The sequence below is a fragment of the Nematostella vectensis genome, chromosome 2, assembly GCF_932526225.1.
Source record: "Nematostella vectensis chromosome 2, jaNemVect1.1, whole genome shotgun sequence".
Lineage (NCBI taxonomy): Eukaryota > Metazoa > Cnidaria > Anthozoa > Actiniaria > Edwardsiidae > Nematostella > Nematostella vectensis.
In genome coordinates this window covers 1,519,433-1,539,352 of record NC_064035.1, presented here as the reverse complement: position 1 = coordinate 1,539,352, position 19,920 = coordinate 1,519,433, and the positions used below count along the sequence as shown (strand labels likewise).

Here is a 19,920-nt window from a genome sequence, read left to right as displayed (position 1 = left end):
TATTTTAACAAAATATTCTCAACTTTATTTGTACGAATGGTTATTTACCTTTCGGTCGAACATACCGCCATTTGATAAACAATTTAAGCTTATCTAGTAGTTCTTTAAGGTGTGTTTGCAGCCGACAATTTGCCACACTAGCAGCAAAAGAGCCAACAGAAAAAAACACCCTTTGGACTTTACATGTTTCAGATACTGCCAATAATGATAATCGGGCCCCTAAAGATAAGTTGTTAGTGTTGTCGAGTATAAATCACATTGCAGTCGGGCGAGGTAACATTTAATTCCAACAACAAAAATCAATTTAGGGTTTGCCATTTGTCAACAATAGTAGAACATTTTAAACTCTGAAGGTAGATAATTTGCTGGGTTTAAAAATTGGCAGGGCATCCTTTACCTCTCCCGACTGTCGGGCATAAGCACAGGGTGGTAAAGGGTATTTTGACCATTTTTCACCCTACAAGAAACGTGAAATCGTCCATTTCGACGTCCGTGAAACGTGATTTAACGATTTAAAAGGTCATTTTAAGTCCGTGAAACGTGAAAAGCCATTTTGCCTGGTCCGTGAAACGTGAAAAGCCATTTTGCCCGGTCCGTGAAACGTGATCCATACCCCCTTTTACTAGCCTGTAAGCAAATGTGAAAAATAGTTGTAATGTTTAGTTATTTACGAGTCAGACAAACGACCGCATGGTGAACGCCGCCATGTTGAATTTATTACACACACAGAACCCGGATGTGAATCGCGTGACATAAGTATAGCGTGACAATTACAATAGCTGGGTCATTTTTTATTGGAACATTATCAAATTATACTTTTTCCATATGATAGGGTCCGGTCGTTATATGATAGGGTCGTTATGGCCGCAACGCCCGATGTCCGCTGGAAATAGACGTTTTCACCTAGCTGCCAAGGAGGATTTTCTCTTGGCCCCCTTCCCCCCGCAAGCCTATAGCCTCGCTCTCCTGTTTTATTGTATTCGGCCCTTAAAAGGCATTAAATCGTCATTTGAATAATTATTTATTGACCTCTAGTTTTTAATTTAATCTCTTTTTAAAAAGCTAGTTTGTGACTGTGATTTTTTAAAGTTTTATCGTGATTAGCCGCCAAAATGACTTCTCGATTCTGGTCGTCCATGGTCGTGTTTCATGCATCAACTGAAAGAGTAAGAAAACATGTCCAAATTTTCTCTTTTGATACTTTATACTCTAATCTCAAAATTAACATTATGATGGTAGTGGGTGTTTAAAATGATAACGGAGGATGCATCACTTTCCATCTATCAGACGCCATGGGTCAGCGGCTCTCCCTATCACCTCTTTCTCTCCGACGCACGGTAGAGCCAGGGATGAAGGGAGGGGGCGACGCAAGGTAGAGCCAGGGAGGGAGGGAGGGGGGCGACGCAAGGTAGAGCCAGGGAGGGAAGGAGGGGGGAGGGGTGGCGACGCACGGTAGAGCCAGGGAGGGAGGGAGGGGGGCGACGCAAGGTAGAGCCAGGGAGGGACGGAAGGAGGGGGGGCGACACACGGTAGAGCCAGGGAGGGAGCGAGGGTGCTCCGACAAGGCGAACAATTTAGTGGGCAGCTAATAGAGGACAAAAGCAAGCAATGTAGCTTATGTGCAAGAGACATTAGGCCACCACATTCCCAGAAATAAGGGACATGAGCCAGCGGTTTCTCTGGGCTCACATTTTGCTAGGCCCGCGAGGAATAACAGCGGTATCACAAATAAAAACGAGATTCCGGCCAGCACAGGGCTTTCCTTTGGTTGACTTAAATTCCAAATAAAAGTAGTATTAGCGGTATTTAAACGTGCAAGGGGCATCTCTGATTTGAAACGTCCAATGATAATGGAAGTGCGGCAGTCTTGCTGAGGTTGGAAAACATTATATGCGCAAATTAAAAAAAAAAATGTATTTCAGAAAGGCTTTATGGTTCCCCTGTGTCTATCCCAGAAAGCCGTGGGGCCGTTTAAAAACAAAATGGAGAACGGACGAACGGAGAGAAGTTGTTCTTGCGGAGCGCACCGTTTTCCTTGCTTCAGTCTGTATCTTAAAGACAACAACAATGGTTCCTGAACTAGGCATAACTACATAAAATGTTATTTCTTCGGGAACAAGATAGGAAGGCGCTACTGCTTATTTTATTGGCCAATTTGATGGAAGGATAGTCGATTTACCAATTTCGAGTCCTGCACCTGTTATGCGGCGAACAGTTCTACCTTTTAAACGACTACTTTTATGCCCGATTTCAATGAAATTACAGAAAATGATGGAGGATTGTATGCTCTCAAGCGAACAAAAGTGCAATGTCCAAGGAACAATTATAGGGCTTTCTCTGGCATCGTTTGAACGGAAAGTGTATCACTCGAATGGCAAGGGTTTTTTCGAGTCCTGCATCGTGAGCCCAAAATCTCTTAAACGAGAAAATTTGATAAATTGTTATGTCTCCCCACATTTCCTTATAATATATGATATTGTATGTGCACTATTACGCATGCGTGGCGGCCATGTTGTCTCTTATTTTTGGGAATGAATCAGGGTGACGTCTTAGGCCCTATTTGTATTTCGATAACCAAATGCTTACCTAGAGATATGGACACCATACATTCTCTGGCCAGTCGCACCAGTCCTTCTTGATATTGAACCTCAGGTTAGAGGGGCAGTCGAAGTAATAGGTCAGCTGGTTCGAGCACTTGATGAATCCATTGCAATTGACGGCGTCCACGTAGTCACCGTCTTTCCTTCCCTCGCAGAAGGTCCCTCCCCCGGCCCCGGCGCACTTCACATTTCTCGGCAGGTCGCACCTCTTAGTCACGCCATTAAACCTGAGTCCTCGTCTGCAATTCCTGAAGTAGATATTGCCCCCGCGGCAGACTATATAGCCAAGACAGTTGTGCGGGTCGCGGTATCGCCCGTTGCCGTTCTTCTTGCAGAACTCGCTGTTGCCAGAGGGCGGGGTCGGCTTCGTCACGTATGGTACAGTAGTCGGTCGCGATTTGCAGTTTACCTTGTTAGGCCACTCGCATTCCAATTTCTTTGTATCAAACTTCAGGTTAAAAGGACAGTCCCGCTTGTATGCGTAACCGTTTGAGCACGTGATAAAGCCATTGCAGTTACTAGGGTCGGCGTAGTCTCCGTTCTTCTTTTCCTCGCAGAAGGGACTTTTTGGCGGTGTGGGCTGTGGTGGCATAGTTGTTGGCTTTGGTGGGTGGGGTGAGATCGTGGGGCGTTGGCCACAGTCCACAGTATCGGCCCACTCACAGCGACCCTTTGCGGGGTCGTAGCGCAAATTTGACGGACAGTCCATGTAGTAGATATAGCCGTTTGAGCACATGACGAAGCCATTGCAATTGTTGGCATCAGCGTATTTTCCATTTTGTTTGCCCACACAGAACGGACTCTTAGTGAAAGGGGCTTTTGTAGTGGGTGGGACCTTGGGGGTAGGCGGACGGGTCGGGCCGCATTGTACATTCTCGGGATTATCGCAGTGTTTTGTTGTCGGATTAAAGCGCAGGTTTTCTGGGCAGGGCATGTGGTAGGTGATGTGGTTAGAGCAGGAAATGAATCCTTCACATGCGTCGGGGTCCTGATAGTCGCCGTCACTTCTCTCAGCGCAAAAACCTCCATCTTTAAAAAATAATCATAGTAGGCTAAGTCCAGACTGGTCAAGAAAAGGGTCGAACATCTTTTAATAGTGAACAACAAGATGTCCAAACAGCACACTAGTCCAAGACCCTCGCAGACCCCCGATTGTAACATGTTTTGTGACCTTTTTCGTTGCTATTCTTTCTTGTTATTCTTCCCAAGATTCTATTATAAATAATTTTTCCAAGATTGTATTATATTGTATAAACTCTTACTCCCACGGCTTAATCAAGTTATCTGTTATAGTACAACACGCGCTACCGCGGCCACCAATACAACGTTTGAAGAAACTTGGCCAGTGCAAGAATCACAGTTTACTGGTCAATCAATCTTTTCCTCACTGGTTGGCTAGCAAAGCTCATTTGAATCCATGTTGTCATGCCCTTCTCAGAAATTTAACAAATTTTGATTAAAAATACTCACCATTCTGGTCAGTAAGGTACGCCACATCTCGACCTGGAACTGACAAAAGTCATTTTCACGGTCAGTCGGTCTCATGTTAATAATTATAAAAACGAACTTTTAGGCAGTGCCCCCCCCCCCCCCCCCCCCCCCCCCCCCGCCTTCCTTTGCGTAGCTCAATTCATTTTGGGATTCGATCTTTTCCGCAATGGCGGCCGGGGGATATTAGGGACAGAGTTTGTCATGGCTATATTTAAAATCATGTTGTTCTCGCTTTTTAACACAGAGGAATCTAAACACAGAAGCGCGTCGCATTAACAAGAAAAATAGTGACTCTAGAGAGCACTTCGTGGTCTTGCATAGTCTGATGAATTCCGCCTGAACTCGAGAGAGGCCTAGGGCCCCATCTGTCGTACTGGAAACTCATGCGAGACATCTCACTCTGTCGTACTGGAAACTCATGCGAGACATCTTACTCGAGAGAGGCCTAAAGCCCTATCTGTCGTACTGGAAACTCATGCAAGACATCTCACTCGAGAGAGACCTAGGGCCTCATCTGTCGTACTGGAAACTCATGCGAGACATCTCACTCGAGAGAGACCTAGGGCCCCATCTGTCGTACTGGAAACTCATGCGAGACATCTCACTCGAGAGAGACCTAGGGCCCCATCTGTCGAACTGGAAACTCATGCGAGCATCTCACTCGAGAGAGGCCTAGAGCCCCATCCATCGTACTCTACCGGAAACTCTACCGCGTCTGAAATCTGCGCTCTCGTAATCCAGCTGCAATGAGAGTGATTAGTTACTCCAATTTATTTATTTATTTTATTTATAAGACATCTCACCTGAACAATCGTAATCTTCACAGCGCTTTTTCGCGGGGTCAAAGTTCGTCTGCCCAGGGCAGGTCATGTGATACGTGTGGCCGTTTGAGCACATAATAAATCCGTGGCAATTGCCAGAATCTTTATAGTTGCCGTCCGATTTTTCATGACAGAAGCCGCTGCCCGATGAGCCGCTGCATCCGGGAACATTGCTTGGGTAGTCACACCTGGAGAAGCCATAAATTTCTTATTCAAGTTTTTTTAACTCGTGTATGATTTCAATGTCAAACTTTTTGTAACTCTTACGTATTTACATATCCATGTTTTTGAACTCGTGCAATTTCATATCCATGTTTTCTTACAGAGCCATTTTTAAACGTTTACAAACAAATTGGATTAATAGGCAAGCGCCTTATAGCTACAGTGATAACTAACCCCCTTATAGATACAGTTATAGCCAACGCCTTTTTATAGCTACAGTGATGGCTAAGGCTGTGACTTACATGCCGATTGCCTCGTTGAAAGCTAGACCTGTTGGGCAGTGGCGGTTGGCTATGGTAAAGCCATTAGAACATGTGATATACAGATTGCAGTTGCTTGAGTCTGCATAGTTGCCATCTTGCCTCTCAGTGCAAAAGTTGGAATCTAAAATACGTGATAAAACAGTATTATGTCGAAAAAAAGTATCTGAAAAACTTTTTGTGCTACATCCCCGCTTAGAGTTTACTGCTAAAGTGTCGAATGTCGAAACATCGACACCATTCACCCATCCGTGGCTCTTGAGGCTGTGACAATGGCTGAAATGCACACCAGTTAGAGCGGTCGGAGTTCATGGTGTCTCAAGGAGCCAAATCCTATTTCTTGGGCGTTTTGACAAATAAATGCACACAAATCAAAGACGGGTGTGGGCATACACCCACAAGAGGCAAATTTGGAAGTTGTTTTCGAATATAACACTTTTTCTTGGTTACTATTTCAAATGGTATCCCCTTCCCCCTGCTACCCAACATTGTGTGTCGGTGCAAACAGATTGGTGTAGTTAGCTTGTGTTGTGTGTGTGTCCGTGCAAACAGATTGGTGTAGTTAGCTAGTAATGAGTGTGTCGGTGCAAACAGATTGGTGTAGTTAGCTAGTAATGAGTGTGTCGTTGCAAACAGATTGGTGTAGTTAGCTAGTAATGAGTGTGTCGGTGCAAACAGATTGGTGTAGTTAGCTAGTTTTGTGTGTGGCGGTGCAAACAGATTGGTGTAGTTAGCTAGTGTTGTGTGTGTCGGTGCAAACAGATTGGTGTAGTTAGCTGGTAATGAGTGTGTCGGTGCAAACAGATTGGTGTAGTTAGCTAGTAATGAGTGTGTCGGTGCAAACAGATTGGTGTAGTTAGCTAGTAATGAGTGTGTCATTGCAAACAGATTGGTGTAGTTAGCTAGTAATGAGTGTGTCGGTGCAAACAGATTGGTGTAGTTAGCTAGTAATGAGTGTGTCGGTGCAAACAGATTGGTGTAGTTAGCTAGTAATGAGTGTGTCGGTGCAAACAGATTGGTGTAGTTAGCTAGTGTTGTGTGTGGCGGTGCAAACAGATTGGTGTAGTTAGCTAGCGGTGCGAACAAATTGATGTAGTTAGCTAGCGGTGCGAACAAATTGGTGTATTTAGCTAGCGGTGCGAACAGATTGGTGTATTTAGCTAGCGGTGCGAACAGATTGATGTATTTAGCTAGCGGTGCGAACAGATTGGTGTAGTTAGCTAGCGGTGCGAACAGATTGGTGTAGTTACCTAGTGTTGTGCGACCTTTTGAGAGCGGAGTGTGCATTATCGGGATTACTGTATTTACCTTCACTCAACAAATGCTCCAGCTGCGACTCAAATAGGCCTGAAAAGTAAAGCACACATTGGGATTGTAAAGTAAAGCACACATTGAGATTGTAAAGTAAAGCACACATTGGGATTGTAAAGTAAAGCACACATTGAGATTGTAAAGTAAAGCACACATTGAGATTGTAAAGTAAAGCACACATTGGGATTGTAAAGTAAAGCACACATTGAGATTGTAAAGTAAAGCACACATTGGGATTGTAAAGTAAAGCACACATTGAGATTGTAAAGTAAAGCACACACTGGGATTGTAAAGTAAAGCACACATTGGGATTGTAAAGTAAAGCACACATTGAGATTGTAAAGTAAAGCACACATTGGGATTGTAAAGTAAAGCACACATTGAGATTGTAAAGTAAAGCACACATTGAGATTGTAAAGTAAAGCACACATTGAGATTGTAAAGTAAAGCACACATTGGGATTGTAAAGTAAAGCACACATTGAGATTGTAAAGTAAAGCACACATTGGGATTGTAAAGTAAAGCACACATTGAGATTGTAAAGTAAAGCACACATTGGGATTGTAAAGTAAAGCACACATTGAGATTGTAAAGTAAAGCACACATTGAGATTGTAAAGTAAAGCACACATTGGGATTGTAAAGTAAAGCACACATTGAGATCACAAGAGGTGATGCTCCATCTCCGCCGCCGAAACTTGCGTCATTTCTTATTGAAAGATCATCAAATATATTAAAGAAAAAGCTCGGGGAAGAGGAATAGAGAATGAAGGCGTCATTTCTTATTGAAAGATCATCAAATATATTAAAGAAAAAGCTCGGGGGAGAGGAATAGAGAATGAAGGCGGGTTATTTCAAAATTTCTTTCCTCAAGCATTGGCAAGCATATAGTCTTTTGGCCCCTTAAAAATATCAGATACTACATATTAGTGTATATTACTTAGAACAATTGTCTATGCATTGACAGTTGTCATTTGATGTTCTTTTCACAGTGAGGATAATCGATGAAAGGGCCTTCTTTCTAGATCTAGTAAGCCAGGCCCGTACCCAGGGGGGTGCAGGGGATGCGTTCGCGCCCCCTACAACGGCCCAAAGGCCTACATTCGGTTTGCAGTAGACGTGCTATTTGTAGACTAAACCATAAAACATAAGCGAATTAGATTAAAAAAAGGCATTCTAGATCACTTTGGTATGTCATTAATGTATAAGACAGGCTCGTTTTGAGACCAAATCCGATTAAAAAAAAAAAAACATCCCGTGGAGATACTGCAACGGCACCCTCTTAACCCCCCCCCCCACCCCCGAAGAAATTAGGTCTACTTTTTCGGATTTCGCACCCCCCCCCCCCCCCCCCCCCCCTTCACACACACAAACACAAGAAAAATCCTGAGTACGGCCTCTTCGAATGTGGAAACTCATTGTTGATTTCGCTGTTCCTGCTAGAGGGTAATTAATCTAGCCTTCTCCTCTTTTCTGTAAATAAACTCCCTGAATGACATTACGGCAAAATGTGAATCTCCGCTTCTGTTATTCCGACAGGACGAAACACGCTCCCTCCTGAGCATGCGCAGTTCAGTTTTTCCGGTATTAAAAAATATCCTACCTAACGCAGAACAATGGCAAACAAGAAGACCCAGCAAAAAGACGGCTGCAGACTTCATATTTCTAAAAGAGAGCGAGAGGAATGTATTAGAAGAGGTGAAACAAATGATTTCTTTATCTGCAATAAAAGGTGGCATAGTTGCAAATCAAGAAGGCGATTGTCGGAGACAAGTTTGACCTCAACTAAAACAAATATTCAGCATGATCCAAGTGGTGGAATATTCACTCTTCAAATCAGCAGCTTTTATAATCTTCCATTTATCGCAAACGCTTTTGATTTTTAGGAAAAGGGAAAAATTGCAATTGATCTTTCAGTTATAGCATAGGGGCGTATCTCATATCTCGTTTTGCAAAGTTAAATGTGGTTGTGCACGTATTATATTTTGATATGTACAGTTTGCATTTGCATTCATAACACTGGGTTGGTTTAAAATACTCTAGTGCGAAAACAAATGCTTACGAAATAGCAATAAAACGAGGAAATGATTTCCTATAAAGAAACTAATATAGTTCTAAAAGGTATTAGGGCTCGTATCCCACTCCTTTGCATTACAAGTCAGGATGAGCCTCAGGCACAGGACGCTTGCATTAATTCAGGCTAGTAGTTACTTTTGCTCTTAGTTGATTCTCAAAATGACCAAAATCTCTCACCTCGATGGGGATAAGAAGCTCAGCTCTGCACCTCTCAGCACTCGGCGTTATTGTCGACTTTAAGAGAATCTCGGGCCGAATAAAAGCAGGGGAAAGGGAGCTGTTTATATAGCCCATCTGAGGTCAAGAGATTTTCCGGGGTCAGCACATGACTATGTTCTCAGCGTTATTTTCATATTCCCGGAACAAAGGGGAAATTCCCCTGCACTTGAAAGAATAAGAAATAATAAGAAATCTCCCCAAAACTCGCACTTTTAGCATGATAGACCAGCAGTATCTCAGCATGTACATCTGACGATGTTCTTTTGCTTTAATAATTGCATGACACGATTGTTTTAATAAAAAATGAAAGTGCTGTCGGATTTGGCATCTGTCGACATCTGTCACAGTTCTTTGTAAGCCCCGCCTCAAGTCGAGTTCGGGGCAGCCAGTCTCGATTTTTTTTTACCTCGTGATTCAAATCGTTTGCATGGATTCTTGTAGGGCCGCACTTATGTTATAGTGCCAATGCTAGTTACGATATTTCACAAACAGCCATTGTTTGATCAAGAAGTGCCGCTACAGCGCGCTCATAACGAAAGTTCCTGTTTATTGTCTATTTCGCAACAACAATTCCTAGAATCGCTCCATGGCAAAACACAACACACGCGCGTGACTTCCGTCATAAGCTGTGCCTAGACACGCTATGGACTGGCTAAGTTTCATTCACCCTGCTAGCAGAGCTTTTTTCCTGTTTGGTTCTATCAGTTCACTTCGCGCCTCTGTCCCGTATCTGTTCTTTCGCGTTCTAATTTGTTTGTGTCCGCAAACGAGAACGCGAAAGAACAGAGATGCGATACGGAGCCTCTGGGTACCAGAGGCTCCGAGCTTCGCGGCGAAACGTTTTGAGCGAATAGTTGTCGCCGCGAAGTTTGGAGCCTCTGGTACCCAGGGTATACCGATAAGTAAACTGATAGAAAGAAACAGGAAGAAAGCTCTGCCAGCAGGGTGATTTTCAACAAAATTGATCCTTTTATTGGTTGATCCTTATTCAACAATCCTAGCCTGAATGACGGAGGGGGAGGGGGGTTGGGGAGTTGGTAGGCCCGCATAAAACACAAAATCTTCAACATAATTCTTCAAAATAATAATAGACCGCTTTTCGACGGCCATAAAATGTAAATGATCTCTATAGGGCTCAAATAAAGAAAACGAGCACTTCAAGAATTCGGGAGACCATTTATTACCCCTAAACTGGAGAGCCTTTATTCAGGCCACACGCAGTACATGTCAGTGCGTATCTAGCACCGTCGATGACAACAGGTCAGCGTTTTCAACGTTTTTATTTATATCCTTTCAATGCAGCTTGTTGGAGAAGACTGGATTTAACATTTTGCAGTACAGGACATGCTATCGTGTTTCGGACATAGGCGCGTACACAGGGGGGTGCACAGGGTGCGCGCAGTCCCCCCCCCCCTGGCGGCCAAAAGTGAGTCATTTCTTATGGAATCTTCAAATACTATGCTTTTTCCATATGATACCTATAACTGCACCCTCTCCCCCCCTTCAGCCAATCCTGGGAACGCGCCTGGAACATACCGTTGATGTGGCTTAGGTGGTTATTTGGTGCTGTTAATCACATGACTCACATAATACACATTAATCTAATGTATCTTATCCATCTCTATTTCACGCATTTTAACAAAAGGGTCGGTGGCAAAAAGTAGGTTTATTACAGCTATCGCACACACAAAAAACATGTGATAGAGGTTATTAAGCCGAGGAATCATGTAACCGAAACCACAATAAATAAGGATAACGTCTTTAAATACGGCTTCAGCGCGAAGCCACGAATTATGCTGACAGGGAAAGGGGTGGCCGCAGCCAGTCAGATATCGTATGCGAAAAGATTTGGCGATTCTTCGGTAGGCAAGGCATTCACAAAGGCGGTCAGTGTAAAGAACGCCATCATACGCAGGCATCGTTGGACGATTCGAATTTGCATAAACTTAAAGTAGATGAGTCATCATGACCGGTCAGCAATCGTCTTCACTAGCCTCTTGGTGCTTACTACGCATAAAAAGGCGGCGCGCTTTTTTTTGGCAAGATAGCACATTAGATTTTCCATAATAGCAACAGCAGATTAACACTAAGGACAAGAATAGATAGATAAATGATAGATAGACTTTTATTTGGGGTAAAATCATTTACTTACTAAACAGATAATTTAAACGTTGTCCAATCCATCTCTCACTTAACCTGGGTTATTATTATCTTTCTCACTTATTTTTTGTTACCATTATTTTTTTTTTTACAAGCAGCAACAGGTTAGAATTTCCGCTTTTTACTGTTTACGTGATATTTCAACCGAGAAAGTCTTACTTCTGGCGCGTTCTTTGGATGAAACAGCTACGCCGTCGGTACAACAGCTCACATGTCAGTCATTGTTGCGTGAAGTCCGGAGGGCAAAGACGGCGAATACTAATGAAATCACGTCGCAATCCGTGCGAATTTAATCACTGTTGAGAGCAACAAACACTTAAACATACTTCAATAATGCATGCTGTTATTGCGGTTTCCATGACGTGAGCCATACAGTGTATCGGCCGTTTAACACTAAGTAAAGGACTATTAAGTGAAGGAAGGAATGTCGATACAAAAACATTTCAAAATGGGGCGCATGTAATGTATAAACTTAAAAGGGTTTTTTTTAAAGAAAAATCCATCATATATTGATTTCCTTCCGCATTAGTATTTCCGTTTTGAATTATGTATTGTCACGAGTTCTTGGTCACGTCACTTTGAATCTAAAAATTATCAATGAATTGACGAACACGTTCACTTCACTTGGACATTTCGCACTTCACTAGGATTGAGGCCATCGCCAAAAAACGAAAACCCTGTAAGTGATATTCATACACATTTTCTTCCAATTAATACATCATTAGAAATATTACTATAATCGAGTGTCCACTCTCCTAAAGGATATTTGTTATGATTATCGCCATGTCTATTGCCTTAAACATTTCGCAAAAGATAAAAAAGATTTTTAAGAAATAACGTGAATCATGACCTCCCTTGTATATTTTATCTTGTATATCTTATCGGTGATTTTCTGTGTTGAACCAATCAGAAGAAGCAAGAACATAACTTAATAATTATCTAATATTTATATTTACAGGGGGGATCCAATAGTAGTCACCGCATGCTAATTATTTCTCGCGCGTTCTTGGTGGCAGGAGCTCATAAACTACTTATGTAGCGATTTTCGCTTAGATGACCCATAATGAACTGTCAAATTTAAAAGTTGTATACATGTTTAGAGAGGCAATAACCTTTACTTTGAAATATTTAAATATTTCTTATATTTGACTTCAAAGAGAAGTTAATTCAAAGTCATCTAATAAAGCAAGGTTGACAAAAACTGCGAAAATTACTCTAGGTGATCTTTGATACTATTTTTTTTTATTATATTTCATTTTATGACTGATCCGCAGGTAGTCTGGGACTAATCATTGCGGCTCCGTTAAGGAAAACACTAAAAATTTAGTAAAATCTCAATGACGAGATACAAACATACATACATACATACATACATAAACTTTATTTAAGTGTCAAAAGTGTTTAGCTAAAAAAAGCTAATTGTGGACACTATAAAAAATAAATAGTCAGATAATTAATAAATAATATGATTTAGAATCTCATCTAGCTATATTTAAAATATTAAAAATATTATAGAAAACTATACGTATTATACATATTAATATAATATATTATATACACAAACACTATATAGACGAACTATCACAGGCGTAGATACAAGTAAACAGACATGTGTATACAAATAGACACAAGAACAAACAAACAAACAAACAAGCAACATATAAATAAATAACAAAACAAATTAATATAAAAATATGATACAAGGGTAGTGCATACTCCTCATGTGCCCGACCGCCAGACAGCACACGGGACCACCCCACGTGCCCACCCCACTAGGATGAGCATGCGATGCAGTCACATGCGCCATCCAGCAGGCCAAGCACATCAAGAGTGCGCACTCCCGTCCTAAAAGCCTGTAGGCTGGTCTTATTACGAAGTTCCTGACTTATTTTACCCCAAATATAGGGGCCTAGTAACCTTATGCTGTGTCTACCATATGTGATTGTATTAAATCTTGGAACAGGAAAATCGCTCCTCAAGTTGTAACTCCTGTCTTGCTGAAAAAATATACTTTGAATATGCTCAGGAGCTAGGGAATTTCTAACTTTGTACATTAATATAAGAATGTATTGTAATCTTCTATTCTCTAAGCTTGACAATCGCCCTCTCCTTAAAAGTTCAGCATAAGTGTCAGTTCTGTTATTAAATATTGCGCGTAGAGCCCTCTCTTGGACTCTCTCTAACTTTCTAGCATCAGCGGCTTTACAAAAGTGCCATACCGTGTGACAATATGTGAGATTGGGTAAAATTGCTGATTTATAAAGTTGTAATTTGGCGTCTACTGGGATTAGATTTCTAAGCCTTACCAACACACCAACTTTTTGGCTTGCTTTCTTACATATTTCACTGATATGAAGACTAAAGTTCAGCTTATCATAAAAGCACAAACACAAATGCAGAAAAGCAGAGAAACAAAACAAGAATATGAAAATGGAGAAAGGGAGGAGATAGTCATTTCAATTAGAAAAGCATATAGAAGGATAACTGATCTTTGTTAGAACACGAAGTGTATTAAATCTATTTAGTGCAAGAGTTTGATTGCCTTACATATTTGTGAATTGTCAAAATAGTCATCAGCATTCAATAATATCTCAGACAGAGCTTGATGAAGTTTTGTCTTGAATAACATTTTTGGCTTACTTTTAAGCGTGGCTGGCATCTCGTTCCAAATTCGAGCCCCCACTCTAGAGAAAGCATTATACTGTTTTTGTAGTTTTGAGCGAATTATGTAAAAGTTATCAGAAGCCGATGTGCGTGTGTTGTAGGTGTGCACACTTTTGATATCCGTGAATAGATCGATTATGTTACTGGGAGCTCTAGTGTTTCGGACATCATGCATTAGGCAGCATATATTTTCATAATAAGAAAAATTTATCGGAAAAATATCAGAAAAAAAAGGGAGATTGCATGTTCTCATCGTTCATCGAACTACATGAAACGAATAACACGTTTTTGTAGAAGCAGAATTCTATTGAAATGACACTTATCAGCAGATCCCCATACTGCTAGAGCATAGGAGATATAGGGAGCAATTAAGGAATCGTATATCTGTAAGAATATCTTGCGTGGAAGAAAATATCTTTGAAATGATTCCGGCATAGCAATCTCGTTCCCAGTGCCCACTACCTTTATGGTACCTTGCCGCAGCCACAAAGGTACGTGGGCTCTGGGAACGAGATTGATGGCATAGAGAAATCTGCAAGCGTCCAAGCCAGAAACTTCCCTGCTAGCAGAGGCCTCTTTACTCCGAAATACAGAGAAAAGAGGCCTCTGATAGCAGGGAAGCCAGAAACCAGACAAGATATTATAATCAGAAATTAGTCTAGGATCCACACAAATTACAAAGGTCATTACAAATTAAAAAGGTGTCAACTTTGTGTTTAGAATCGGGCTTCCTGTGTTAAAATTTCTACCTAAGGTTCCTCGATGATAAACAAATGGTATAGTTAACCAACTTGTTTATTTGTTGATATCGGATTTTTTAGTTCAATAGAAACAGATAGAAGCTAGCTAAAAAAGGGGAAGTCAAGACCAACCTCGAAATCGTATTCAAGTGTTCCCTAAATACGGCACAAGGCTGGCACCAGAGACTGGCACAGTGCTTGTATTATGACAAAGTTGACCTATTTTTAATTGGCAGTTTTTATTAAGAGAAATACGAAATCATTCGTCCCGCTCCCCTCGGCAGGATAGGGCGCGAAACGGGACATGTACTTTTTAGACATTATTCTACCGACCCTTGTGATTGGCCAGTGTTACCTTCGCAATCATAACGAGCTCACTGATTGGTCAAAGTTATTACACTATTTTTGTTCTTCTCAGGTGACGTTGGTCGCTAATTCCTTGATCAAACTGTGCATTTTGGTTACTAAAAGACTAAACAACAGGCCTGATGGAGTGAACGGAGCTAACTTGTAAAAGTTTATTAATACTGCTTTGAGCTAGTTCGGGATTCTTTGATAAGCTAAAGGTCTTCGTCTGAAGTCACAGGTAAGCGACAACTCGATCCTACCACAAATGTGGTACGCGTTGTTGGCAAATAGTAATCGTAATGTCTATCGAAATATAAATAATATTGTTGTTTATGTTTTGAAAAGAGGCATCAAATACGAAAGTTTCCGAATACAAATTTTGGGAAAAATCTTGGAAAACAACGAGCGATGTAAGCTTGAAATACGCACAATCTATTTCGCTGTACTTTACTTTTTTAAGTTTCTCCTCTGAGAAAACCCACCTTCGCATACATCACGCCAAAACTCCGAGAACCAAGTAATCTAATCGTTGATGTCACTAACTTCTACTTTTTTATGACAATATTCCATTAGCGTGATTGTCTAGTCCAGTAGACCAATAAGATAGCTTTAGGCTCGTTTTACGCTCTAAATGTGTCTTTCCGCTCTGCATAAGTTACGTGTTTCCGTTTACCTCAGCTGTCTGTTATTGTAATTTTTTTGCCGTAGCATAATTTTTGCCCTCATATTTCACCAGGGACTTCCCTGTTACGTCGCCCTTGCAGGAATATAAATCTTACGCGCAAAGGAAAGCTAGTGATATTTCGAGGTGTGTAGCGACTTTCTTTCGCGAATCGAGAGATGAAAAATTTTATTTTGTTTGTTGACCGATGGTCATTGCATCGATGAGGCCTAATTTTCGCCGCAATTTTCTTTCATTTGGAAAATGTTTAAAAATTCTTCATATAATTCATGAATTCAACATCGGGACCGAATAGTCCCTGCTCGCTTAACGAATTCATTGTCATCTAATGTGGGATTTGATGTACGTTCGAGTGTTGCTATACAACTCGCTGTTGTAATGAATTATTTCCAAGCGATGTGCATTTGTTGTTTTACATAGTTCATATTCTTCATATTCTAGATGACCCGAAAAAGAAAAAGATGACATAGAATTTAAGTGTCCCGGGTTAAAATGCCCGTCGAGGAAAAGCATCGATCGAAAGGAGAAAGTCAAGATTCTGGGTAAGTTTTGTGTGTCATTTTATTTAGTGATTTGTGTGTATTTATATTTCGGCGACCCCGCTACGGAAAGTTTACATAGGCGAAATTCACTTAAAAATTCTTAAATTCATCCCTAGTCGTGATTGTAAATTTATAGATTTATTTATTCAAACATCACCAAAGATTTCGCTGTGGTAGAGGATTTTTACCCCGCTTTCGTTGCATTTTCGTGCTATTATTTGCGTGATTATAAGTTGATATCTCTTGCATTGGATTGTCTCACGATTTGCGGTGGACCAAAATTGAAATAGAGTATCTAGACGACTACGGAGGTCTCTATAATTCAGCAGTTACATCCAACTAATTCCACATTACAAAAATAGTTTACATACGAACAGATCAACCGTTTTTGTATCGGGGTTTTATTTTAGGTCGACACTAAAGTCTTGTTGGATCGAGCTATTTCTGGCTTGCACCTGCTTTTAAGCAGGTCGTAATATTTTTATCCCTTCCTATTTCTTTTTTATCTGGAAAAAGTATTTCTACAGTCTAATTATGAATTTAGGAAATTTAAGAAAATTTCTCTCTAGTGCTTCTTTTCCTGTGACAAATAGATTTTCCGCGCTCTATTGATTTCGAGGACACAAACATGAAGAAATTAAAAACTGCGACGTTACAAGTGATGTTTCTACTCGACGGAGAAACGCTGATTCTATTTTCAAATTCTGTATATTCTCTTCAGTTATGCACATTTCCTGATTTCGTCAATGGATAAACGTGAAAACAAACTGCTATGTTGTGTCACTGCTTTTATTGTATAAGGTCTGTCGAAATTACATGTATATATTATTGTATAAGGTCTGTCGAAAAACATGTATATATATATATATGTAGATTTCAAATATTTCTATAATTCGTTCTTTCTGTTTGTTTTCAAACTTTAGCGATAAATTTTTAATTCATTTTTTCTAATTAGAGCCTTTTGCACCAATACGTGAATGAAGCATCTCTCCGTTGCCTTGGATGCTAAGGATTGTGCACTCAATAAAAGCAGAAAGTTCTTAACATTGTTTCGCAACAATTGTTTGATACAATAGAAACACTAGGGGGCGCTTTTAAATATAACGTGACATCCTTGAATGTTTACTGAGCGTAGCGGAAATGCATATTCCGTTCATTGTTTATTTAAAAAAGTTGTCAAAATCTTTTAAGGAGAATATTGAACAATTATACCATTTCCATTGAGGTGGATACTGGCGAAATATCTACCGAGAGCCGAAGGCTCCTAAATTTCTTTTGAGCATTCTTCTTTTTGTTACAATATTAGATTTTATCCAGAGTTTCTCAACCAATCAAATCGCTTGTTCCGAGGTTCCCGAGTTTTATAAACTAATTTGTAATAAATCAGTCAATTGAATGAATTTGTCACAGATAAAGATTTTCTGCTTTCCCATACAGTATCTATTTTTTTAAACAGGCTTCCTAATTTTTCTTTACTGTAAGTTTAAACAGATTTGATGCATCTGATATAATACTCAATACACAAGAAGTGCTTCTAGGTTGTAATAAAGCCAAAGTGTCTGTTACATGGTAACTTGTAGTTTCCTTGACAAAAATGTGATGTTTTTCTCACATCATGCAAAACATTTGTAATATTATCTATCTTCTCATCTTCTCAAATTTTTAAAAAGTGAAGACTAGATTCTCATTCAGTTTTGGTGTTAATATTTACAATAGAATTATTCACCGGAGATCAACCATACTTTTTCACCTGATATAAATAACAACTGTGCCAATTCAGAGATTTCATCAGGTCCTGGGGAGGAAGTTTGTAAGGTTGACCTAATAATTATAATAATTATTATATTGCATGTTTTTTACAGTGATAACCATGAAAGAGAATCAAAAGATCTATCAAGACTGTTAGAGCTGATTAACACCCCTGCTAGCAAACAACAGGTATTTCCTACAATGATGATTGACACTTGTTTCCAATGCAATCTGCCACATAGTAATGTTATTTTTGACAGTATCAAAACCTCCCACTAATTCCACACATTGTATGTATATTTCCTACCAGAGCAGTTTTTATTGTGTAAAAAGGGTAAGCGAGATTTTGTCTTTAGACTACTAAAAATTTCACACCCGAAAATTTTGAATATATGGACTCTCTATAACACTACCCCAAAAGTAAAAGTAAAAAGAATCCTATAAGAACCTGAGCAGTGCCATTTTTTCTTAAAAGCTAGGCTGTGGCCATTATGTTGTTCTGGGGGGGGGGGGGGGGGGGGCATAAAAACAGACTGGGGTGATTGTCAGCAAAACCAATTGATACCCTCACCTCTTCATGGTATTTTTAAAAAAAGTACTCCCTTAGGACAACTTCCAATTATTTTCTGTTGTATCACATTTTCAATTATGAAAATGTATATTTATCATAAACTTCTAAACAGGGCTTCTGGAATTACGCGGGAAAAAATTCTAAATTAAGCGGGATTCTTAGCTAAATTACGCGGAAAATCAATCATTACGCGCTAAATTACGCAGGATTTTGCAATACATTTTTCTTTAAAAATCAAAATTTTGCGGGATTCTTTACTGGATCACGCACTAAATTACATGGAATATCATCTGTTACGCCCAAACTACATTGTACCGAAGGAAAGCACGAAATAACTTGAAAAGATTAATTTTTATTTTATTATTAGTCCTAGTCCTAGTTTAGCAAAGAACTGTTCGAAATATCACACTCTTACGAAGAATATCTCTCTTTTTTTACTAGAAATAGAGGTAAGAACCCTAAAAAAACACATCAGCTGTACACTTAAATTTTTTGTCTTTCAAAATTTAGCCAAATTACGCGGAATTATGCGGAAATTTGTGGATTACGCGGAAAAAGGCAAATTACGCGCTTCCGCACTAGCGCGTAATTCCAGAAGCCCTGTCTAAAGTATAAAGTAAAATGTATTTTGTTTGCATTCCTAGAACTGTTTCTACCCTTTTTGTTTTACTGACACTATACATTATGTGCATTTGCTTTAAGCTCCCCTCTATATCATGGGTGGCTGATGAAAACCAGAATGCTGTTACCGGTAGCGTCATCCCTACATGCCACCACCAGTCCACAGAATCTCTAGCTTTGGAAAGATTTAGGTATGAACAAACAAGAACCCTTATATAAACTAAATTAACATTCTGTATGATGTTGGCTTCCATTGAGAGTGCAGATTAACAGAGGGAGATATTTATTAAGAGGCTGTCAAAATTGCCACCTGAAATGAAATATATTTTGTTGTTTGTGCAGTTCCAGATATCAGAATGTGAGAAACTTCACAGGGCATCCCCAGCATGTACTCTTGAGTCAGGTATATGAAGCAGCCCCTGACCAACATACAAGGAATTACTGAGGCTTGTATCTCTGTAATGTTTCCTTAATCAACCTTGTGGTGTCCTATGACTATAACTATAGACATGGCTCTTCACCTTGTTATCATACACACATGGCTCTTCACCTTGTTATCATACACACATGGCTCTTTGCCTTGTTATCATACACACATGGCTCTTCACCTTGTTATCATACACACATGGCTCTTCACCTTGTTATCATACACACATGGCTTTTCACCTTGTTATCATACAAACATGGCCCTTCACCTTGTTATCATACACACATGGCTCTTCACCTTGTTATCATACACACATGGCTCTTCACCTTGTTATCATACACACATGGCTCTTCACTTTGTTATCATACACACATGGCTCACCTTGTTATCATACACACATGGCTATTCACTTTGTTA

The 19,920-nt window shown here is 40.1% G+C and overlaps 2 protein-coding genes across 9 annotated transcripts in view; one reads left to right on the top strand and one right to left on the bottom strand.

The window, feature by feature from the left end:
* Positions 1 to 694: 694 nt before the first annotated feature.
* On the bottom strand, positions 695 to 9,109 carry LOC5518330 (chondroitin proteoglycan 2). Of its 3 annotated transcripts, none has more exons than XM_001638182.3 (8): positions 8,958 to 9,109; positions 8,308 to 8,369; positions 6,703 to 6,741; positions 5,377 to 5,518; positions 4,895 to 5,100; positions 4,071 to 4,109; positions 2,587 to 3,629; positions 695 to 1,158 (listed from the first exon to the last, which is right to left on the bottom strand). In XM_001638182.3, the coding sequence occupies exons 2-7, from the start codon at positions 8,363 to 8,365 to the stop codon at positions 2,587 to 2,589; spliced, it is 1,527 nt and encodes a 508-aa protein (XP_001638232.1). In that variant the 5' UTR covers positions 8,366 to 8,369; positions 8,958 to 9,109; the 3' UTR covers positions 695 to 1,158. The 3 variants fall into 3 exon arrangements, with proteins under 3 accessions (XP_001638232.1, XP_032218734.1, XP_048577206.1); XM_032362843.2 differs by having other exon boundaries at positions 4,071 to 4,103; XM_048721249.1 differs by lacking the exon at positions 695 to 1,158 and adding an exon at positions 1,198 to 2,051.
* Positions 9,110 to 11,687: 2,578 nt separating this feature from the next.
* Positions 11,688 to 19,920, top strand: part of LOC5518329 (serine/threonine-protein kinase Nek10) — a 40,139-nt gene continuing 31,906 nt past the window's right edge. The window contains exons 1-6 of one of the 6 annotated variants that reach the window (XM_048724118.1): positions 11,688 to 11,838; positions 14,982 to 15,149; positions 16,035 to 16,135; positions 17,998 to 18,073; positions 19,158 to 19,267; positions 19,419 to 19,479. In XM_048724118.1, the coding sequence (XP_048580075.1) occupies positions 16,086 to 16,135; positions 17,998 to 18,073; positions 19,158 to 19,267; positions 19,419 to 19,479 (297 nt within the window). In that variant the 5' untranslated portion in view covers positions 11,688 to 11,838; positions 14,982 to 15,149; positions 16,035 to 16,085. The other 5 variants (XM_048724117.1, XM_048724120.1, XM_048724116.1 and 2 more) reach the window with 5 other exon arrangements.